The 23,359-nt window shown below is 48.8% G+C and overlaps 1 protein-coding gene across 1 annotated transcript in view; it reads left to right on the top strand.

Moving 5' to 3' along the window:
- The first annotated feature begins 292 nt into the window (after positions 1-292).
- The window catches only part of CLNK (cytokine dependent hematopoietic cell linker), a 132,715-nt gene continuing 109,648 nt past the window's right edge, over positions 293-23,359 (top strand). The window contains exons 1-2 of the mRNA XM_045834710.1: positions 293-407; positions 10,933-10,985. Of these exons, the coding sequence (XP_045690666.1) occupies positions 10,954-10,985 (32 nt within the window). The 5' untranslated portion in view covers positions 293-407; positions 10,933-10,953. The remainder of the gene's footprint in view (positions 408-10,932; positions 10,986-23,359) is intronic.

The following is a 23,359-nucleotide window of genomic DNA, read 5'->3' as shown; positions in this document are numbered from 1 at the left end:
CCACCTTTTGTGTGTGAGCATTACTCAGCGGTCTGTGTCAGGGTGTTCCGGAAATTGCAAACTGCCCCGCGAGGACACCGTGTGTCTTTAAGGACACCCCTGGGGTTGGGAGCCCTCGGCCTCCTGCAGCTTCGTTGCATTTGGACGCGCGAGGAGGAAGTCCCACCCGAACACGGGCCACACCGGCGAAGGTCTGTGGCCGCAGTGCACAGGAAACCAAACCCACAGCAGACCTAGGAGGAGCCTCCTGCTGAAGGACACAGCTTCGCCTTGAGAATAACTCAGCCCACCGGCGACAGCTGACGGGTGAGCAGCTCCCGGTGGCACCTCTGCGATGCCGCCACGGCCGCCCCTGCAGGAGACCGACACCGCAGCCTGGGGCCTCTTGCACGCGCCACGCTGTTCAGGTAAACTGGGTAGGCGGCTCCCTCTGAGCGGCCACCTCGCCGTCAGCAACGGTCATTAGGAAAGAGGGGCTCCCAAGTCAAATGGGTTTTTCTAATGTGGAAAGTTATGCTTCTTGTAAAGCCTCCGCCAGCATTAAAAAAGCCAGCTGCTTTAACTCAGTGTTTAGGGGTCCCTTCATTCCGCTGGAAATGAAGACTCTAGACATCTACGCATAAAACATGAAAGGACGAAATGCTTTCCATTTTCTCTCTCTGGAGCTGGGGCCCCCTGACTGATGGCCACAAAAACCCAAAGGCCAGCCCGGTTGCTGGCTTTCTCCTCTGACCTTTATTAGGACGGCCCCCTTAAAAAGGCAGCCTCGACTCAAAGTAGGTCATTGACAGTAGACGTTAACTCCTGGAGTCCCTGTGGATATATAAATATATATTTTTTTAACTTTTCTGAATTGAGATGGTTCTCTTTCTGCTTTGGTGTGATTTCCGAATCATGCAGGCCAGGCGAGGAGCCCGAGATGAGCAAAGTTGGGGTAAAACGCTCACCTCCAAGCATGCCAGGAGGCATCTCTGCCAGGCTCTTCTTGGCGAGAACAAACAAATGACAAACTCGAGTGAGACAGGAAAGAGAAGGAGTGTCATCGGAGTGCCTGTACTTTATAGGCCCCACCGACCGTGGAGCTGATGAGTGCAGGCAAACGTAGGAAGATTTTATTTTAGTAATCTCGGTAGAGAGCAGTGATGTTCCCACAGCCTCAGGGAATTGAGAGAACCCTTGGACGCAGCTTCTTAGTCAATGATCTTAACAACTTAACAGTGTTGGCAGAGCAGCATCGGCTCGTTTAAAAGATGTGGAAACTGAGGCTCAGACAAATAGAGGATAAAGGTCATGGAGAAACGGAAAGAGGGGAGGCTCTGTGATCAGTTGAAACTGAATGCAAAAGTATGTGTGACTTCATTTGTGTCTTTGGCTCAGGGGCTGAAACCTCTCCGGGCTTCAGCTAGCTGCTGGCCCAATTTGAAACTGGGGCGCATGGTCCGTTTGGTGGCTTGCTGTGAGGGTGAGAGTGAGTGAGCGCGGGGTCTGTACGCACACGCAGTGTGTGACAAGGAAGAGACCCTCGGGAAATGCATCGCGGGTGGCCGTGCAGGCTTGTTGCCGAGGTCACACAGCGAGCAGTAGCATGGCGGGATCTAGACGTGCATCTTCGTGAACACCGCTGCACAGAGCAGCGACGCCCACCCCACCCCCCGGCCCCCGCCGAGGCCTACCAAGACCTACCAAGGCCTGAGTTCCGGAGCTGCTCCGGGCTATGCTCCCCATGCCCCACGCTGGCATGAAAGGGACGGAATGGCCGAAGGGGTTCAATTGTTGAGTAGAGGTAGCTCCTTGAATCTCAATTAGGTTTAAGATCTTGAACAGATTGAACCAAAATTTCTGGTAACTTTGCCAAGTAAGTTATCAGTAAGACTGAGACACACCGGGGTATATGGTCCAGTATGAGCATTAATAAAGAGAAAGAAATAACAAACCACGAATAACAAGCTGTGGGGAGCAGCCACTGTGGAAATGAACCCTACGTCCCACATCCCAGAGTCTAGCTGTATTAAGTACAGTGTTAACCACAGTATCTCTTATCATTTTTAGCACAAGTATCATCAGTTTACTTTACCTCCAAACAGACCATCATGAGATTCTTTGGCCTTTTGTCCCTTTTAAAGAATTTCGATCTAAAGAAGTCCTATTTTGAGGTGATCCTACAGAAAGATAACCTCATCATTTTTGTATTTATTTTCATCTTTTATCTAGCAAAGCCTTGGTAGTATCTTACAACTCCCCAAATGTACCAATCCTCTGAAAATATTAAGATGTCATGACAGTTGATAAAAATGTCTTTAATACACTCCTCGCCAATTCCGTACGTACCCTCAGCGCTCTTCGTGGCACTGACACGGAGAAACTGTTCAGGGAGCACCTGGTGAACTGTACCTGCGTGACACCCCCGAGTTCACAAAATACTTTCACGTCCATGACCTCATTTGGTGTTCACGGGAGGATGCTGGGATCCCATTTTTCGGACTAGAGATACTCAGACTCCAGCTGTACGCTTCAGCACTCCTGGACTGAAAGACCTGCCTCCCACACACCTTGCTGGGGGGTTGTTAAAAGAATCAAAGAAAGGACGAAGGAAGAGTTAATTATTTGAGGGACGTTCAATCCAGGAATTAAGCTCTAAATGCACTTGAAGGTACAAATTAGGTGATGAGCTCATCCGAATCCATGCTGTGCGTTTGTTCCCCAGACAGATTGGGCTCAAGAGGACTGGCACTGAACAAAATGACGAAGTTATTTAATACTGAAAAATCTGAGTCACTTGGATGGCTGCCTTACAGTGGAATCTAAATTAAACAGGAAGTCCTACAGAGGCTCCTGGCATTATTATTAGTAGTATTAATTAGTAGTATTCTTAGCCCAGTCTTAGACCAGTCTTGGTTAGAGTACCTGGCTTTTCACTCCCTGTCTTGGGGTTTGAAGTTTCTCTCAAACTTTTTTGAGACCCTTTTTTGATCCCAAAACAGCTCCTGAGAAAATGCCTAGTATACAACAGGCGCCTAGTAAATGTTTAAAGAAGGACAGTGCTTCCACCCCTGGGCCTGCCCCGTCGGCCTTGCCCCTGGAGGCGGGGCTGGCCTGTGAGTTGTGGCACCTGCACATCTCAATCCCTGAGTCAGACTTTGTCTCCTCCTTTCTTTCCTTTTCTGAACTGGGGCTCAGCACTGCCTCCCAGGCGTGAGTCGGTCCACGGGGCCTCCGTCACCAGAGGGGAAGCTGGGATTCCAGGCTGGCAGTGCCCCCCTCCAGCTGAAAGGAGGGGTGAGGTAAAGAGGTAAACTTTATAACAGGGGAAACGTATAATGAGGCTCTTGATCATCTCTTTTCTGCTACAGTCTCATTTCATCTGAACAGTAAAGCAAATTTAATGATAGGAGAACAAAAAAAAAAAGCAAGAAAGGAAAGAGGGGTAGGAAAGTTAGGGGAGAAAGGAGAAAGGGAAGAAGGTAAAAGGAAGATGAGGAAGCAGAAAGAGCCAATGTGAGAAGCTGAGGAAAAAGAGACTCTTGACTACAAAATGGAATTAAAGGATAGAGAAAAAAAATGTGTACCCCAGAAGGAAGGGAACCATTTCTGCAAAACAGAAACAGAGACAGCTTTTGAAAACAAGAAGCACCAGGAGTCATAAATTCCGAAACTATCTACGCATCAGTTCATTAGCGTCTTTTCAAAATAATTGAAAAATAAAAGTGAATGCACTTTGCTTAGAGATACTTAAGGGAATTTACTTGTTACCAAGACAGTTGAAAAAAATTTTTATTAAAAAATATGTATGCCAATATATAATAGCAGAAAAATGAGGAGAGCAATCTCCCTTATTCCTCCAAAAAAAATCTATAATAACAATCCATTTGACTTAAATGCCTCCACTTATTGGAAATCCAATAAAATTAAGTGTTATATTTAATTCAATTTAGCTGATTGCCCTGACCAGGGTATAGAATAAGAAATCCAATCAGCATATATCTTTTTCTAAGGAGGAGCATCTCTAAAATGTAACTTTCTCATTTTTATATGAAAACAGAAGAAAATTACATAAAATTGTGAGCAAATTAATTAACAGCTGCACCAGAGAAACCTGGGTTTCAATATGTTTACTCAAGATTCATGTGTGCTATTCCCCCCACCTCTCTCTCTCTCCCCCTCTCCCCCTTTCTCCACACCCCAAACCTGCTTCCCCAAATATGCATACATCACTCCCTCCCTCCACTCCAGATCACATCCATCACTCTGGCTACCCTGGCTGTGAGGGCGCAGAGAGAATCAGACGTATGCTTTGTGTATTTTATATTCAGTCCTTTTCTTGTTTTCCTGTTTTAATGAGGAAGAGCATCAAGCCCTAACTTGGCCCTTCTCCCCCAGCCTTGACCCAGTTGGAGCGGCACAGTGCATCTGACCTTCCCGGCTGACTTTCATGTTCTCTCCAGCAGCAGCAGTCCGCGCCCGTCTCTACTCGGGCGCATCATCGTTATTAAAAGAACGGTGCTTAAACCCTGACACAGACGGAGGCTGGCATTTTTATAAGCTTTGTCTTCAAGGAATGAGTGAGGAATGTTTGGGAACAACGATATTACTTTACTGTAAAAGCACTGTTTTTCCTTCATGAAATATTAATTTCCGATCAGGTGGAATGCGGCAGAAATGCGGATGAACCAATGCCTCTCTGTGGGCTCCCTCGGTAGCTAGCACCCGCGAACCCCCGCTGGAGAAGGGGACTTCCCCAGGACAGTGGGGACCGTGCCGCCAGGGTCATCCCCCCTGTTTAACCTGCTCATACCATAAGGGTGCTAATTATCTTCGGATTAAGATCCGCACCCACATGCGATCTATTTATAAAACACATCTTTTGCTCCCAGCACATTTGCTGAGACCCCAGGCGGGTTTTGAGCTCAGAAACAGTCCTGGCTGCATGCCCAAGTTCAATGCACATTCTTTGGAAATCTGAAGGATGCTCCCAATCTGAAGAGCCGCGTTTCCTTTATTTTCGTTTTCTGAAATATTTATGGGCTTTGACCATCCAATCCATTGTCTTAACAAAATGCCTTTCCACCCCCCAAAGTGCTCAGGGAGTTCATCAAACATAATCAATGGGACCATCCCTTCCAAACAGTGGGATTGTTTGGCCAAAATGAGTGGCTGGGGCAGGAACCCCTTTACTGTCGGGAACCCAGCTGTGCTGTGCACCTCTTTCCCACAGCCCCCCTTCTTCCTGGAGGGGAGTAGTGAGCCTTACAGGGAGGCAACGTAGGACAGAGCGGTGTTTCTCAAACTGGGGTTCATTTTGGATGCCCCACACGCTCCAGCTCCTTAGGGGTCTGGAAATCCCGTGGGAACTTGATTACTAAAATGAAAGTATAAATGTCTAAATCAAACAAAGTTAATTATGAGCATCTTCCAGCTCCCTGGCCTGTGCTAGAGAACCCAGTACACAGTCAGGCAGCTTGTGCCCCAGCTGGCGTTTACGATTCGATTTGCAGGTGGTGCCTGAGTTGCGACCCAGTTGGCACTCTCCTTCGCCGGGGAAATAAACCGGCATCTGGAAAAAGGGGGCCTCCCCCTGTGGACTCGCCAGGGCCCGGGGGCTCCTCTGGCCCAGCCCCTCTCCGACCTCGGGCCCCTGCAGGCAGGGCTCAGCCTCTTCTTGAGGCCCCCGAGGGCTTGGACCGTGGTCCCCAGGGCAGAGCCAGGGCTGGGCAGATTAGCACCGTCCGCACCCAGTGCCCCGCTGGGACTGACAGATGGCACCTGAGTGTCACTTCAACAGCAAAAGCCACCCTTATGTTCTATTTCCATGGCGAATTAGAAAGAGAAGCTGAAATGAATGCCCCGGTTCCTCCAGAGAGTGAACGTGCAAACCATGGCGAGATTTTTCCCCTGTGACTGGGGCACCGCAGCCTCCCGGGGTCCCTGAGCCAAGGCCAGGACAGAAAGTGCCCCACAGAGCCCTTTGACTGTGGACGTCTCAACCCCGAACGAAGCTCCCTGGAGACAGACCTGCAGGTCTGGGGGCCCCTCGGCCTGGAATCCCAACCCCTCCCCTGACCGTGGCCCAGCTCGGGGCCCGGTTACTTCCAAGGAGCTTGGTAGAGGAGCTGGGAGGAATGTCCTCCCCTGGCCCCACAGGGAGACACGTGGGTCCCCTCTGGGGGGGGTGGGGGTTGGGCAGGAACCTCTCGGTAAGACTGCGCGCCAACAGCACCTTCTGTCCCGCCGTTACTGAAGCTCGCTCCTTACAATCGTTTACAGCTCTGGGGGGGGGGGGGACGCTCAAGGGCTGTGAGGGCAGAGCGCTGCTCTGCAGTCTCCACATCCTCACGTCCGGACAGGGCCCTGCACACAGCAGACCCTCGGTGAGTGTTGGCAGGATACGTGGACAAAGGCCACCGTGGACAACAGGCGTGCACGCCTGGGTTCCACTCACCAGCAGCCAGTAGACGTGATGGGCAGAAACGGCTGCCCGGTGAGGTTAGGTGTTCCCACTCCCATCCATGCCAGAAATGTCTGGGTTGCGTGGGTTTTCTTTAAACATTTCACTGCAAATTCGCTCGGAAATAACTGTACATGCGTGGAGGGTTCTTTATGAGCAGTGGCAGTCCCTGAATTTCCATTCAGGATGAGCTTCGCGGTCATTTGGTCCTCTCCCCAGGAATGAGAAAACACGGTCCAGGAGTGGAACCGCAGGGATGGGGACGACCGACCAGGGCTGACGCTCTCCTGGCCGTTAAAATGCCTGGGGCGTCACAGAAGTATCAACGCTCCGCCCCACAACAACGGGGTCAAACTTTCTGGGACACCGCAGCTTTTCAAAGCCCCCCAGGGAATTCTGAAGGGCAGACATGCCTCCCCCACCGGCGGTACATACAGCGGAGAAGGGCTTATCGTTTCTGCAAACTAAAACCCAAGAGGGGTACAGGGCCCTACACTAATCTTAAAGGTCGAGTCCACATTAATTGCTATTCCTCTGGGTCTCAGATAACGTAGGTGCTCACGTCATCCTCAGGAGCAGCCTGCAGGTAGCTGTTGTGTTGCCCCCATTGTGCAGATAAGCAAACCAAGGCTCAGGGCAGGTAGATAGTTGCCCAAACACATGACAGAAGCGTGCCCGGGCCCGTGGTTTGCAGTACCAGCTTATTCCACAGGCGATGGCACGTCGGTTTGCTTTTGTAGAAAACAAGAATGACAGCAGGGAACCTATGAGGTTGCTGTGGCAGGGGCCAGGGGACGCGTCACGGGCATTCGACGTTCCTTCCATCCTCTGGGGCAAGAGCACATGGCAGGAAGGGAAGGGCCTCACCTGTCCTGCAGCACGTTACCTGCGTAACACCTACAGACACAGAACTCTGTCTGACTCCCCACTCCTCCTCCTCACCGCGTCCTCTGCCGGAGGGCGGGGATCAGATAAGGGGGACCACAGGGCTCTCAGGAGAGTCTTAGACATTCAGCGCTGAGCAGAGGGCTATGGGCTTGGGCAGTGTCACCCATTCTGTCACGCCCGCGACACCGCTGGGCCGACTCCCTCTCTGACGTGGGTCCCTCAGACCCGCCCCCCAACTCTACGTTTTCGATGCCAGAGAACTTTGGGCTCTCGAGAGGACGTTTTAAAATTCTTTTTGTATAATGAACTTCTCCCATCTCTCACAAGCTATGGGTAAAATATCTTTTTATAACTTTTGTTAACATTTCAAGCTACAAGCTGCTTAAGCACTCATGTTCCAGATCAAACGATTCACAAAGGTTTCAGTGAGAGACCCCCTCCCACCACACACCCCACACCCCCGCCCCCATCCACCCCCTTCCACCCCCACCCCCACCCCCTGTCCTCTGTGCCAGTGCTTGGCAAGCTTCAGCATTTACACTCTGTAAGGAAATTAGAGAAAACAATAAGAAGAAACATAACACATTTCCAACTTTTTTTAAAGATTTTATTTATTTATTTTTAGAGAGGGAAGGGAGGGAGAAAGAGAGAGAGAGAGAAACATCAATGTGCGGTTGCTGGGGGCCGTGGCCTGCAACTCAGGCATGTGCCCTGACTGGGAATCGAACCTGCGACACTTTGGTTCGCAGCCCATGCTCAATCCACTGAGCTATGCCAGCCAGGGCAATTTCCAACTTTTTAAGATCATTTTTGTCACCAAATATGAATAGATTGAGGTTTTTCATAAATGGAAGCTTCCTATGGAATCTTTCAGCTGGAAGAGACCTACTGGGACCAACTAGCTCGTTTTCCAGATGAAAAACCGAGGCCCAGGGCATTCGGATGCCTTGTACAAGGCCACCCGGCGGCCAGCAGGGACAGGGACAGGGCCAGAAAGCAGCTGCCCCCGCCACCTCCCCAGGCCTCTGACCCGAGGCAGTCAGCCTTCGAGGGGACCCTGCCACCCCTTGTGGTGCCTTGGCTCTGGACACAAGAGCTGGCCGAGAGCCAAGCATATGGGGGGCCCTCTGTGGGGACAGACTTACTTCACCCCAATGGAAGCTGCTTCCGCACCGCCGCTTAACGCTGTCCAAGGAAGGGAGGGACTGTGGGACACGTAACTGATGGAGGCTCCCAAAGTGAGGAAGGGAAATGCAAATTTGTCCCGTGTCCCCATAAGCTAGTAATGTAACCCGTCTAAATATCAATATCCAGAGACCCCCGTCAGTAACCCTAGACACCCGAATGTGCCGGGACTGGTGTTGAAGCTGCGAACTTCACTTTGTTGAACACGGAGTTATAGACCCCTATTTCTGTATCACTTTACAGTCTGTAAGACATTTCCATGTGCGTCAGCTTATTTCACACTTAACACCGTAAAAGAAAGATGGATGCCGCCCTTTATAAATGAGGGGAGACCAAGCGTTCCCAAGAAGTCACACAGCTAGTTGGTGACAGCAGCGGCATTGAACAGAGTCCCTCAACTTTCGGTCCAGGATTTGACGGGCCTTATTCGTGGTGTATTGACTGAGGCTCAGGTCCTCCTCTCCACCACCACGGAGGGACAGGTTCCCAAGGAGGCCGTGAACTGGATGCTGCACACGCCGTCCCGAGAACCCCACAGCTGCCTCCCTTTTCCTGCGTCATTCACCGACCTAGGGGCACACGACGGAGGATGTGACCGTGGGGTAATGTGCAGCATGTCTGAGGGCCTGGAGCTTAGTCCTGGTTCCTTAATAACTCTCCTGACGTTCCTGGTCCTAGGTCACACAGTTCAAGTCCAAATCCCACCACCCCTCGGCACGCATGGCCTTTGACAAGGGGAATCCAATGGACCTTCCCCAATTCCTTTCCCTTTCCCACCGACACCCAGGCTGCTGTCCTCTGTGGCCCCACCAAGCCGTGCACGGCCCCTCAGGCACACTGTGCTTTCAAACACCTTCACACCTTTGCACGTGGTGTTTGTTCCATTTGTCCAGACTCCTTCCCTAACTCTAAGCCCAAAAGATACAGACTTACTCTGCAAGAACCAACTCAAGTACTATTTCCTCTGGAAAGACTCCCCTGGCTCTCAGAGGCAGAGCTGGGATTCATTTTGTCTTGGTTTATACAGATCGGTTTTTACAAAGAAGGTTGAGTGCAGCCGCCGTGGAGGGATGCAGAGACTGTGTTACACTGAGTTTCGGGAGTGCCGTAAGGGCAGGGACTGTGTTTTATTGGGCACAACATTTGCACAAAGCAAGTGTTCAGTAGGCAGCATCTGGATGCATGGACGCATGGATAGACGGATGGCAGAATAAACTGGAGATGCCTGAAGCTCAGTGGGGTGCAATACGGTGACTGGCTAAGAAATGGAGTTTCTGAATCCGGTGAATCTGGGTTCCTGTTGCAGATGGCTGTTCTTGGGCGCGTAGTTCAACCTCCATGGGCTTCCTTCTCTTTGACTGCGAGGTCCGCTCTGTACCCCACTGCCCTCAGCTGGGAGCCCAGGAGGCTGACGGGTAGAAACCACGCCCGTGACTTCCTACCCCTGGCTGCCTGTTGAGTTTAGCTAACAGGGGACAGCAGCAGGAGACTCAGGGCAGGGGGAGCGTGAAGAGGGATTTTTGTCCCGCCCAACTGCCCACCGCAGCTCCTCCCCTGCGGGTCCCGCCGCTGAAGCCACCGCCCTCTCCCCACCAGCCTGTCTGTCTCTGGGCCCCACCAGCTGCACCCACATACCCCTCCAGGCCCGGGCGTGGTAGCAGCACCAGCAGGCCCTTCACTGTCCTTTGGGGTTCCCTTCACCCTGTCCGCACCTTTTACATGGGCTCATTACACTTCTCAAATTACCTAATTTGGGGGTGTCACCTGTGGTTGGCCTGAACCCCAACTGATACAGGTGGCAATATCCGTTATACCTCCCAGGGTCTCTGTGTCGATAAAATAGGACAGTTGATGTAACACCCTTGCTGACTACTCCCAGGGTCTCTGCAGCAGATGGACCAACACTCAGGAAACGGGGCTAACGACCTCCCCTGTGTAGGTGACTACAAGCCCCAAATAAAACGCTGCATCCTACGGGAACCAGTATATACATGTAACTCCCGATAAATATTTCATGTCAAAGTTACACTGTAGAAAGCAAAGCATTCCTTCCCCCACACGCCCGCAGATGCCCCAGAGCAGAGCCAGCCGCGCCGAGGCCAACGTGCCCGGGGTGCCCAGGGGAGGCGCGTGCGCTCGCACGCCAGGGACCGCCAGGCCCCGGACGCGCCCGCTCCGCTCCCCGGGGCAGACGGGATGACTGCTGACAGAAAGAGGACAGCCTGTCGGGGCAGACGTCCCCGCCCCCACCCCGCTCCGGAAATAAACCAATTACCAACCTGGATTGACGCGCGTCCTGTCCTCTCCTCCGAGCCGACACCTGTATCCCGTTTTAACGAGAAGCCACAGTAGCCTGTTCGCCCGAATTAAAACATGATGTGTGAGGCCCGCTAACAGGTCCGCTGTTGTCTCCACAGGCTGAGCCGAAGACCCCTCTCATGTGCCCAGTGTCAAGAGCGATGAACAAGCAGTAAGTACCTCTGCTGTGTGGCCGTGAGCCCGAACCTCGCCCTGTCCCGGAATGTGAACTAAGGAATGATGCCAGGGCAGCCTCCCCTGGCCCATGGGAAGGTCACGTCCAGTGTCAAGGCCGAGCCGGGCGGGCAGGGTTGAGGGTGTTTGCATCAGGGTTCGGAGAACACCTTTCCCAGTCACGGTCACGTGGTTTTTGTGCACAAGGCACGGGTGTGCGGTGGGGGCAGGGTCCAGGGCCACCAGAAACATCCTCTGTCGCTTCGCCCGCACCCCGTGGGAAGGCAGAACCAAAAGAAGGGAGGTTCGCACACGGGTCCCCCCCGCAGAGGCCCTGGACTCGGCTTCCTCCCTGGGGACCCTCAGAGCGGTGGCTGGTCGGTTTAGGATTTCCACGCGCGTATGCGATCCGGCCGAACATCCATCCGTTCCTGATGGCCATGAGTACAGCAATACGTATAAGCAGACCTCCACGTGGTGAGAAATATTTATGATGAAAAGACCTTTCGGTTGAGAAAAACTGGTATCCTGATTTTATTTTAAATCCAATCTACTTATCTGTTGGTTTGCTTTATTTTTCCGGCTGGAAGGACAGGTCTGTTACTCACCTGGGTGGGAGAAGGGAAGCAGAGGGCACGTGCGTGATGGAACAGGGGTTCCTGAGTCCGCTGACCTGGGGTCAGCCCCGCCCCGTCACTTTAGGGCTGGAGGATATTGGGAAGCTGCCTCCCTAACCCCTCTGGGTGCTGGAGAGGTTGCTTCTCCCTCCCTCTGGACAGCAGGATCTGGCCTGGGGAGCGGGGGCGGGGGCTGCCTGCTGCCTGGGGGAGGGGATCCCAGGCCCAGAGGGAGACCGAGGGGCAGCACAGGGCACCCACACAAAGCCTGGGTCTCACAAGCGGGCCCTGGGCACAGGGGCGGTGTCCAGCGCGACAAGGAGGCAGCAGCCCCAGCACCAGGGCTGTGTCAGCACTGAACTCGGCACCCCCGTTATAAAGAGGCATGAGATCCAGCCCGGGCTTCCAAGAGCGTGAGCCGTATGTGAAGCCAGTCTGTTAAGCATTCTGTAAAGAGGCGAGAAAGCTCCCCAAAAGCTAAGGAGCCCGCTGCCATCGGTGCTAAATGGCCTCTGCAATCAGCAGGCCCTTTCGCATTACCCTGAAGATCCCCTGAACTCCCGGGAGCCTCGCTCTGCTCCTCGCTCCTCCGGTGCAGGGGGTGCAAGAGCAGGCAGGTGGAGCTGTGCACAGGCCCATTAACCCCTAGGGCTGGTAAGGAGGCGGGGCTTGGATTCCGGCCTCTCTCCAGCACTCCGGACAGACCCAGTAAGAACCGTGGTGCTGCAGTTCTGAGGGTTCTGGAAGAGCCCGCTTCTGGGCCTTTCCAGGAGGCAGGTGCCCTGCACGCGCCAGGCTGCCTCCTGACTGGGGCCCCGGGGCAGAGCAAGCGCCCCCCAAGGCGTCCACTGAGAAATGCGCCGGAAAGGTCTAACAGGAAACCATACAGGTTCTAAGTCACTTTTCTCTATCTTTGCGTAATAATTTTAAATTTCGGGACTTTTAAAACTCCTACTGTTTCCAGTCACTCATCCAATAATACTCTTTTATATCATGAGCATCTCCCCATATTATTAAATCTCTTTCAAAACCCCCGGGTTTGAAGGCTAGTCCTTAAAGAAGGTTCATGATCCCATATCCATAATTCTAACGTCAAAAGGCTTCAACATACTGAAAGATTTTTGTAACTGATGTGCAGCAAAACTGGACCCGTAATGAGGTGAAGTTGTGCATGCTCTTTATTTATCCACGCAGTGTGAGTGCCCACACGTTTCATGCAGAAATGTTGGCGTGTTTGGTGACCAGGCATTGCCCCAGACCACACGGGGGATGTTACATGGTATTCCATATGTGCACAATAATACTTTTCTAACACCCAGAATGTGTGTCAGGAACCCCGGATCCCTGGCCCTGTGGAATTTGGGTAAAGAATGGCAGACCTGCCTTTCATCCGGTGGTTTATTTTATCTTGACCTTGGTGTTGGACAATGCAGTTGTGACCTATAAAGTTTTATGAGGCAGTTTTATCGCCGAGATTAAACTTAATACTCTCTACCCTCAAGGTAGTGGAAGACGCTCTGTCACCAGGGTGCCCGCGGGCCCTGCTACGTGTCCCGTGTAGCACGATCACACTGCGATGGTCTATCATCACCTAGGAGCACAGGTTCAATCAAAGTATCTATGACAACAAAAAGAAAAAGTATTTTTTTCTTGCATCAGGGGACTTGTCTTTCATGTTTGGTTGTTTTGGAATGAGTTTTGACGGTGAACGAAACATAATAAACTACAACTGGGGAGCTGGGAGAGCTTCAGCGGCATGGAGTTCGTGCTTCCCCGCGTGGCGGGAACCCTCTGAGCAACAGGTGTGGCGGGCAGAGCCGAGACCCTCCTTGAAAACCCTGACCGAGGGTGTACGACCTTCCGAGACAGGGAGTTGGGAACGTATAGGTTCCCCTCTCGGTTTCCAGTCCATGCTGACCACGGCCCCCACGCATTCTGCTAAGCAAAACATAACGAGACTTCCCTGAAACACTGTCGCACTCGAAGTCAGTGTGTAGTTATGAGAATGGAAGAGGAGAAACAACAAGATAGTCTCCAGGCCAGGCACTCTGCCTGGGAATCGGTGCCGCACTGTCTCCCTGCTCGGTGCTCACAGTCCCTTCCCAAGTCACCCCATGAGACCCCCCACCTTGGGTTGACATTGCCCCGCATTCAGAACCCCATCCCTCCGACTCCCAAAGCCATGGTCTCGCCCCATACTGGACTGCTTCGCGATGACTAAGAGCACCATCCGTGTGTACTCCTCATCGGAGAGGCATCCCCAGGCTGGATGACTGTTCTGCTCACGCGAGGCCTGTTTCCTCTTCAAAGGCGAGCATGATCAAATCCACTTGGTCGCTGGGTGGGGTGGGCACCAGCCCTCCTCAGAAGGGCCCAGCTCAATGTCTGGCACACAGGAGATGCCCAATAAACACTACCCTCAATACGTCTGCATGACCAGACTCCTCGGAAACGTGGGTCATTATTTTCCTGCATGATACGTGTGAGCCACCACTGCCTTGGACTCAGGGAGTGTGACTTCAGTTGGATTTGCAGCAATTAAAAAGTATAAATACCATGGAATCTTGGGGAAGCGCGAAGCACGGATTTTGGCATCCTGAGATCAGAGGCTCGCTCCCAGCAGAGCTGTCCGTGTGGCTGCCTCCCAAGGTACCCAGAAGTCATTACGAACCAGCTCTGAGTGAGTCCAAGCAGGCCTGTCCTCGGGTGCTATCAAAGTCTCATTGCTAGGGCTCGGCTTCGTGGCTGGCTGGTCATTAAAAAAGCCACAAGCTGAGAGAGAACACGGCCGAGACACAGGGCGAGTGTTGGCAGGGCTGCAGATGTGGCCGGGGCACCTCTGCCGCAGCAGCGGGACGCTCACCCCCTTGGAACTCAGGCAGGGGGGCAGCTGTGAGGGAGAGGGCAGTGTTAAAGTAGCCCTCCTTCTCTCTCCACAGCAGAACTGCCCGCTGGGGGCGCCCCTAGCTGACTTCACTCACCCGCTCCTTGGGAAGCTTCCCACTGCACACCTGATCTCCTGCTCACTGTCCACAAGGACGGACTTTTCATAATTACGGCCTTCCACAGGGTCACAAAGAATAAGGAAGACTGTGACTTCCTTTAGCATCTGAGTTCATTGCCGTACATGTAATTCGTTGTAGAAATTTAAAACATAGAAAAAATATTCAATGAACAACCACCGCTAATCAAAGCACTGAAAAGCAGTCAGCATTATAAAGTACTTCCTCTTAGAATTTCTTATACACTGTACATCCTATCTTGTCTTCAGACTTGAATGCATCATAAGTATTTTCCCATGTTACCCAAGTCATTTCTCTAGCCATGCAGTCTCCCATCATGTAGGCATCTCCTATTTTATGTTCTTCCACTGCTGGGTTGCAACACAACTCCTGAAATAATTTGACAAGTCCTATTAATATGATCGTGCCTAAATGCTAAGATGCTGTGTTTTATTACCTGGTAAGAGGTAAAACCAAGCACCCCAGGGAGTCCTTCTTACAAGCCAGAGCAGCAATTGGAGAACCTGACCCACAATGCTAGTTCATGAGGATAGCATAATATTTGGTGATGCGAATGTGCAGAGAAATTGGAAGTGAGGTCTGACGTGTATGGTTGGGGACTCCACAGAGGCCGTTCTGCCTCCCATGTACCCCACTGTCCCCCAAAATAGGATATAGGAAGAGAGAAGAGTTGATGTCAGGAAAACCTTTGGTCGCATCCAAATACATCTGAGACCGAAAGGTGAAAAGATGCCCAAAGTTTTGGATGGATGTAATTTAGGACCAAAGTCAGGAAGTCCTGGACAACGTAGCCACTGGGAAGAGAACAAGAAATCTCCTGGAGGCCTATCTGCCTGGCACTGCAGAATCCCCGGTGCAGGAGACAAGGCTACAGACAGGAGCCGAGGAGATGTGGTCCCCGGCTAAACACTAAGCAGCAAACTCACGGGCCTCCCCTGTACAGTTCTCCATCCCAGCCTTCCATTCTTCTCCACTATTTTGGGGGGAGGGTTTTTTTTTAAGATACATATTTCAGGAGCTCCAAAAGACCTGTGTTAGTTAACCCAAGAAAGGAGGTATTAAAGTCAAACGTTTATTTAGCTCCCCTGGCCAGGACGCCAGGTACTCCGTGGTGAAGGCTGTGAGCTCGGGGGTGATCTAATGAGAATTGGCCGTCTACCAGCCGTGACACCTTAGGCACTTATTTAGCTTCTCTGGGCTTCATTCTCCAGCCCTGTAAAATGGAAATAATGATAGCAATGATCTCAGAGAGTCCCTGGGAAGATGCAGTGAGGACAAGAGCAGTGGCTTTAGCTCCGTGCCCAGCACCCAGGTAGCTCTGCACAGGTGTTGGAGCAGAACACACTCTCTAATACCCCCCACCCCCACGCTCAGTGCCGTGGGTCCTGGACATCCCCCATTCGGAGGAGAATCTATTTCTCCACCTCCATGAACTTGACCAGTTCATGAACTTGACCTCCATGAACTTGACACGACAGAAGGGACACTGCCAAGTCTGGGCAGAGGCTGGGACGGCCAGGCAGCTCTGCGTCCCGCCTTTGGAAGCCAGTTTCCGCCCGCCTCCTGCTGCGGCGGCCATGCTGTGAGAAGCCCGAGGCACGCGGAGAAGCCCGGGGGTGCTTTCCCCCAGTGGGGAGACAAGGAGGCTGAGGGGCGCCAGGCGCCAGACAGGCGGGTCAGGAGCCATCTGAGCATCCATCCAGTCCAGCATGGAGACGACCATCGGAACGCAATAGCATGGGAGACCCTTGGAGGGGCCCGTCCAGCTGAGAACCAGGAGAGATCAATATAAACGGCTGTTCCCACACTGGTGCCTTGGAGTAGGGTGTCGCTCAGCCAGAGACGACTAAAGCCAATACAGGACCTTTGCCATCGGGGAGTCAGGGTACACGTTAGAGGCTCCTGTGACTTGATATCCCACCTTAAAGATCACTGGTCGTAGAAGAGAATGGCTACAAAGAAAGAACTAAAAGTGGGCAAGCAGGGGACTGATCAGGGCTCCCTTGTTCCAAGGGTGAGCAGCTCGCTAAGGGGACCCAGAGGAGTGAGTGCCGATTCTCCCGGGGGACAAATCTTGGGGAAGGACATGGGGGTGTTAAAAAAGACAGCTTCACAGGGGAGGTGACAGCCGAGTGGAGCTGAGCTGAGCCTGGGGAACGATGACATGTTCCCGAGGACCAAATAGGGAGAGAGCAGGAACAGACATCCTTAAGGAGTCGCCGCAGCTGGGAAGACTGTCAGGACTCATGGGAAGGGTAGCACCAAATTGACTGATAACTTGAATTGTGTTGCTTAAACACTGACTCTAAGTCACTGAAAACATCTTTCCTTGACAACTGCTGATGGCTGGTGGAATTTAATCACCCAAACCTCGTCATGGTCAGGGAAGAGAAGGAGCTGCAATCCGTAGTCAGGAGGTGGAGGAAGGCCTGAACTGGGTGGCCACGTTTCCAATCCAGTGTCGAGGGCGGCTCGTGCTGCCCTGTAATGCTTGCTGCCTTTTGGATCGGGTGCAGTTGGCGGCGTTTGTTGCCATTGTTTGTCTGAACAAAAGTTCCCCGAATCCCACACTGAGGTCAGCTTCTGTGGCATTGTCTCAGGATTGTATCAGCAAAGACCCAAGAAACTTTATGAGAAAAAAACAGGAAGTCTTTCTCTGCCATCTTTGGCAATGTTTTCTTTTCTCCCTTTGTTTCCTTCAGTTGCTTTAAATATTGATTAGAAACTAAAGAGTCCTCATAAAATATGCATAAGGCGTAAAGAACAACGAAACAGTTCGGGTTTTAAGAATGACCAAGTTAGTGCTGACGTCCTCACCCGTCCTGTCTGTGGGCACAACCCCTCCCCCCCCCACAGGGACATGTGTGCCGAATCACGTGTTTGTCATTCACTCGCTTGTCCTTTTTACTTTACCGCATAAGTTTGTATCGCTAAAAATAATTTGTTTGGTTTTTGCTCAGTTTAGAACTTCGGGCCAAAAGAATCGTGCTGCAGGGGTAGATTCTGTGCCCAGACAGCCCGGGTTTGGATAACGGGTTCTGCCAGTTGTGAGCTGGGACATGTTCACATTGCCAGGGTGCCTGTGTCCTCAGCGGCAAAGCAGGAATGATGACAATGCCCGCCCCGCGTCAGCGATCACCGTCCCGCAGTCCGTTCAGAGACAGCCCGTGGTATTGCGGACGGCCATAACCCCCTCAATGGCACGGGGAACTGCTACTTCCTTGCGTGCCTATAAGACAATCTACCCCTCCCCTGTCCAGGCAATAGACATTTGGGCTGTTTTCCAGGTTTTGCTCGCATCTGTGCTAAGAACATTCTAGCTTGTGTCTCGGAGCACGTATTCAAGAGCATCCGTATATGCGGGTATATTTCAGGACTGATATTTCCGGGGCACGGAGCGTGCACACCTCCGACGTTGCTAGGCGGTATCTCGGTTTCCAGGGACGCCGGCCCCTTCACGCGTCCACGGTGCGTGTAAGTGACCCCGTGGCTTCTCGACCTCGCCAACCCTCCGCACTGGCAGTCTGCATTCTTATCCACCTGATGGGTGGTTTCCAGTGACTTAACCTTGACGACGGGTGCGCGTAAGCATCTTTTCGGGGTTTTATTAGCCATTATACTTTTTTCATCTGAACGCAGTGCTCGTCGATACCTTTTGCCCACTTTTCTGTCTGTCAGGTTTTGTGTCTTTTTCGCAGTGATTTACGGAAGGTACTTATTTATTCCGTACACTTTTCTCAGTCTGTGACTCGGGCTTTCATTCTCTTTTGATGTTTTCTTGGGTGATCATAATTCTGAGGCTGCCGGGCGTATCCAACTTTTCTTTATGATTTGTTGATTTTGTGTATTGTAGAAAGAAATGTTCCTTCTCGCCCTGAGATTGTTAAGATAGCTTCCTATATTGAATTCCAGACATCATAAAATTTGCCTTTGACTCGTAGCCCTTTAATCAGCCTGGAGTTGATTAATTTGTGTATTGGTATGAAGTAGGGAGGATCCATTTTTTTTAATGCAGATAAACAATTTACTCAGTGTCGTATATCAAAAAGCCTACCCCTTCTACACAGATCTGCAGGGTCAGCTCGGTTATAAACCGAGTTTTCCTACCCAGGAGGCTCATTTCTGGGCTGTCCATTCTGCGGCAAGCTTGCAGTATCTAGGCCGTGTTAATTACACGGACCCTAATTAGTATGAAGAGTAAATCTTGATATCTGGAAATTTACATCCCCCAGCTTGCACTTCATCAATGAATTGGCTTTTTTTTAATGCAAGTTTCTTTTTTTTAAGATTTTTTATTTATGTATTTTTAGAGAGGGAAGGGAGAGAGAAGGAGAGAGAGAAACATCAATGTGCGGTTGCTGGGGGTCGTTGCCTGCAACCCAGGCATGTACCTGGACTGGGAATCGAACCTGCGACACTTTGGTTCTCAGCCCAAGCTCAATCCACTGAATGAATTGGTTTTTAAATGTTTATTCTTTAATGTAAATATTAGGATCAGCTTGTTGATATACACAACATACCACTTTTGGGGGATTTTATTGGGATGAGTTTGGATCTATGGATAACTTTGTACAGAATTGGCATCTTTTTGATCTTGCATTTTCCAGTTCCTGAAAATATGCAAGAGAGACAGAGAAGGAAAACTTCAACGTAATTCCATAATGTTTCATCACTTCCTTCCCAAAGGCCTGGAACCCGACATACTTTGAGAGATTTGTTTTGGGGCACTTTACCTATTTTAAAGACATTGTATATGTTAAGGTATCAAAATTTAATTTTTTCATGTTTGCTGTGGCTGTATATGTTTTCATACATGATGTGTACAGTAGACCTGCTAAAAGTTTTATTAGTTCTGATGATTTGTCAGTTTGTACTTTGGGTTTGCTATGCAGGTAAGAATGTCATCTGTAAATAATTGAATTTTCTTTCCTCCTTTCCATTTTCTGTACTTTTTTTCTTGCCCCACGGCACTGGTTAGTGTCCCCAAAACACAGATGAATTAAGGCAGTGATAGCAAGCAGCCCAGCTTCTTATCTCAAAGGGGCTGGTTTTGGTGTCTCGGCACAAAGTGTGAGGCTTGTTCTCCGACTTTGGTTGGCTTCCAATATCAGGGTGAAGACGCTAGGTTACCAAGATCCTCTTTCGTATGACCAATATGCATTAAATGTGATCCATATTTTCTCTGTATTTATTGAGATGATTATATACACATTTTCCCTCCCTGTCTGTTAATACAATGACATATCAATGGGTTTTTTAATGAACAATAATTCTTGAATATTTGTTATTTAATATTAAGTCCACATTCAGATTTCTCTTAACATTTCTTCATTGTCTTTTTATGCATGTTTATTGTATTTTTTCCACCGGTATTTAGTCCCCTTAGACCCTCTCCCCACCACCCCCCTCAATCACCGCACTGCTGTCCGTGTCCAGTGATATATATCAACAGGTTTTCTGATGCTAAACAAAATTTGCATTTCTCCAATAGATACAGCTTGGTCATGACATATTCATTGTTACTATATTGGTACAATGAATCATTAAGGAATATTAGTGAACCTAATTATTTTTTTCTCCTGCTCTCCTGGCTCGAAGTTGGCGTCAGGAATGTGCTGGCCTCGCCAAATGAGTGAGAGAGCATTTCCCAATTTTCCACTCTCAACAAGCAGTTGTGTGATGGGGAATAGTTTGTTCCTTTACCAATAACGCTGCCTTGGACTGGTATTTCCTCAGGGGGAGATTTTCAATTATTGATCCAACATTATTGTTGGTTACAGAAAGATGTTCCGTTTTACTTCTCCTTCATGAGCAATTTTTGTTGTATGTTTTTTCTAAGTATTTGCTTATTCACCAATATTCTCTTATTATTTTAACCTCTGTTGTGCCTCTAGTTATGTCTCCTTTTTTTAATTTCCAACTTTGCCTGTTGGTACCTTTTCTTTTATTCTTGATCAAGCTTGCCAAAGGTTATAGGTGCTATTAGCCCTCTCTACTACAATTTCATGTTGCAGTTCAGTAACTTTCGCTTTTATCTTCATTATTTCCTTCTGCCTATGTTCTTGACATTATGTTATCTCACTGATCTATGGTTAGATGCCTTAGTAATTTTTAGCTTTTCTCCTTTTCTATTAGAAATATTTCAGTTACATATTTCTATATTATTCTTTATATGTACATATTTTTATTCCCATTATCATTTATTTTTTGACTCATGACATAATTTCCAAAAGTTTATCATTTTAATTACTGTTTTGTCACTGATTTCTAACCTACCTGAATGGTAGCCATAGAAAATAGTCTACATGATATTATTTCGTGAAATTTTTGAGAACCTGCTTTATGTTCAAATATCAGGCATGCTTTTTTGCAATGTTCCACGTGTGCTTGAAAGGTATATACCACCATTACTGCATGCAGTGTTTTAAAAATCCGTAAGGATCATTTTGTTCATTATGTTATTTCCATCTTCTTTATCCTAACGGATCTTTTGTATTTTTATCTTATCAGTTAAAATATTTCATATGATGGTGATTTAATCTTGCTCCTAATAGTTATTGCAGATACATTGGTTATTAGGAACCCAGAATTTTCCAGTCATTGCACTTCCAGGTGAACTAATTCTTTTGTCATTATATAGTAACCTTCTTAAGAAAAGTGCTTTTGCCTAAGAGCATATAGTCAAGCCAGCTTTCTCTGAGTGAGTAATTTAATGGTACATCCTACCTCATGTTAGGTTCTAGCTTTTTTATCCTTATGTTTCAGGTGTTTCTCTTGTAAAAGGCAGAAAGCTGGATTGTGAATCATCCAGTTCAGTAAAATGGTCTTTGAATTAAAGAATTGACTCCATTTAAAATTACTATAAGTACTGAAATATTTAAATTTATCTCCACCATTTATTTTGTGCTATTTGCCCATCCTTTTCAGTTTCATTCTCTTGATCTGTTTTTCTTCTTTTAGTTTGATGCACATGTTTACGTATTTTTTCTCATCTCACTAGATTGCTGTGAGTTTATCATTGATGCCTTCTAATTCTATCTTTGTGATTTCCTTAGGTAGTTTTTAAACAAATGATCAATATCTAATGTTATTTACCTCTTTTAGAACAATACAGGGACATTTAACCCTTTTTTTTTCCTGATCACCACTCCCAATTTATATGCTCCTGCAGTCAAATATTTTAATTCTGTGCTATTTGTTAAACCCTTAAAACTTTATTATTCTTGCTTTAAACAGTCAATGTTCTTAAATATTTACCAAAACATTCAACATAATCTTCAGTCATCTTTTCTTTTTATATCTCCAACCTATTAAAAATCACTTCCTTTCAGCATAAAGAACACAGTTTGGAATTTTCTCTATGGTTGAGGCCTATTGGAAGAAAACATTTTCAAGTGCCAGAAAGAGTCCTTTATTTTACACTTAGGTTGAGAGTTATTTTCTCTCTGAACCGTAAAGCTATTTTTCTACACTCTTACTGACCACTGTTGTTGAAAAATCAGTTACCAATCTACCTGCCATTCTTCTGAAGGTAATATTTCTTTCTCCTCTGGGTGTTTTCGCCATCTTCTCTTTGCCTTTGGTTTTCTGCAGTTTCATTGTGTTGTGCCAGTGTATGGGTTTCTTCTTACTTATTCTGCGCTGAACACCCTGATTCTCTGTTTTGATGTTTTCTGAAAAATTCCTCTCTTAATGCCTGTTTTTCAGTTTAAACATAATGTGTACGCCCTTGGTTTGTCTACTTTGATAAATTTAACACCTGAAGACAGAGCAGCTGATTCTGTTGTCTGTTGTTTCTCCCATCTCTGACTTTGGTACTTTGTTATCCTGATGGTGTTCTGATGCTGTCGGTCTGTGCATTTTTCTCAGAAATCACCCTGAGGAATTCCTTGTGGCCTGGGTTGAAAGTGATCCCCTCCAGACAGGATTGAGTCTGCTCTCATCAGGGGCTGGAATGAAAAACCAGATTTATTTACTCCAAATTCTCCAGTTGAAGGTTTTTAGGTAATCTAGGATTTAAAAAACCCATGCCTAATTATAAATTCTCAGAGAAAAAAATTGTTCTCGGTGTTCGAGAGTGGGGAGGGTAGGCTGACTCTAGTTCACTCACAGAGAGCAGAGCACTTCCAGCCCAGTTTTGTCCAGGGGCTGTGTCTCCTACTAGACTCCAGACTTTAGAATATTTGAGCCCTGTGTGCAAATCCACCATGTTCTATAAGACAAAAAAAGCAAAGACCATTCTTCCCTGTGTTACCAGTGCCACCAAGGAGAGAGCCAACCTCAGTGGCCTACTGTCGTCTCTGGGTTCTCACATTTATTTAAATCTTGGGCTCTCTCTGAGCACTCCTTACTCTGGCCAGCAATGGATGGCAAAATAAGTTGATATTTTAAAACTGTTTTCTGCAGAAGCTTCAGCCAGGGTAAGGAGTTCATTTAGCTGCAAGAAATAAAATACACGCTCCCTATGGAATTCAATTTTTGTGTTATATTTCGAAAAGATTGTAATCAAAAATAGGATAAAAAATTTTCCCCGTTGTCAGTTTCATGAAAGATGTTCTTATTTTGACATTGAGGAAAGTAACACGTCCCTAGGTCCTGTGTGCTCTCTGCTCAGTGTGACTCATCGAAGTTTTGCCAACGTTCATTCCACGAACGTGAGTGAAGCTCTTACCGTACGCCAGACTGTGCGCTCTTTATATTCATTTACATTATCTTATTAGATTTAATCTTCA

This window comes from Phyllostomus hastatus, unplaced genomic scaffold (assembly GCF_019186645.2).
Source record: "Phyllostomus hastatus isolate PE091 unplaced genomic scaffold, TTU_PhHast_1.1 phas_contig_196, whole genome shotgun sequence".
Classification (NCBI taxonomy): domain Eukaryota; kingdom Metazoa; phylum Chordata; class Mammalia; order Chiroptera; family Phyllostomidae; genus Phyllostomus; species Phyllostomus hastatus.
This window is presented reverse-complemented; position numbering and strand designations above follow the sequence as displayed.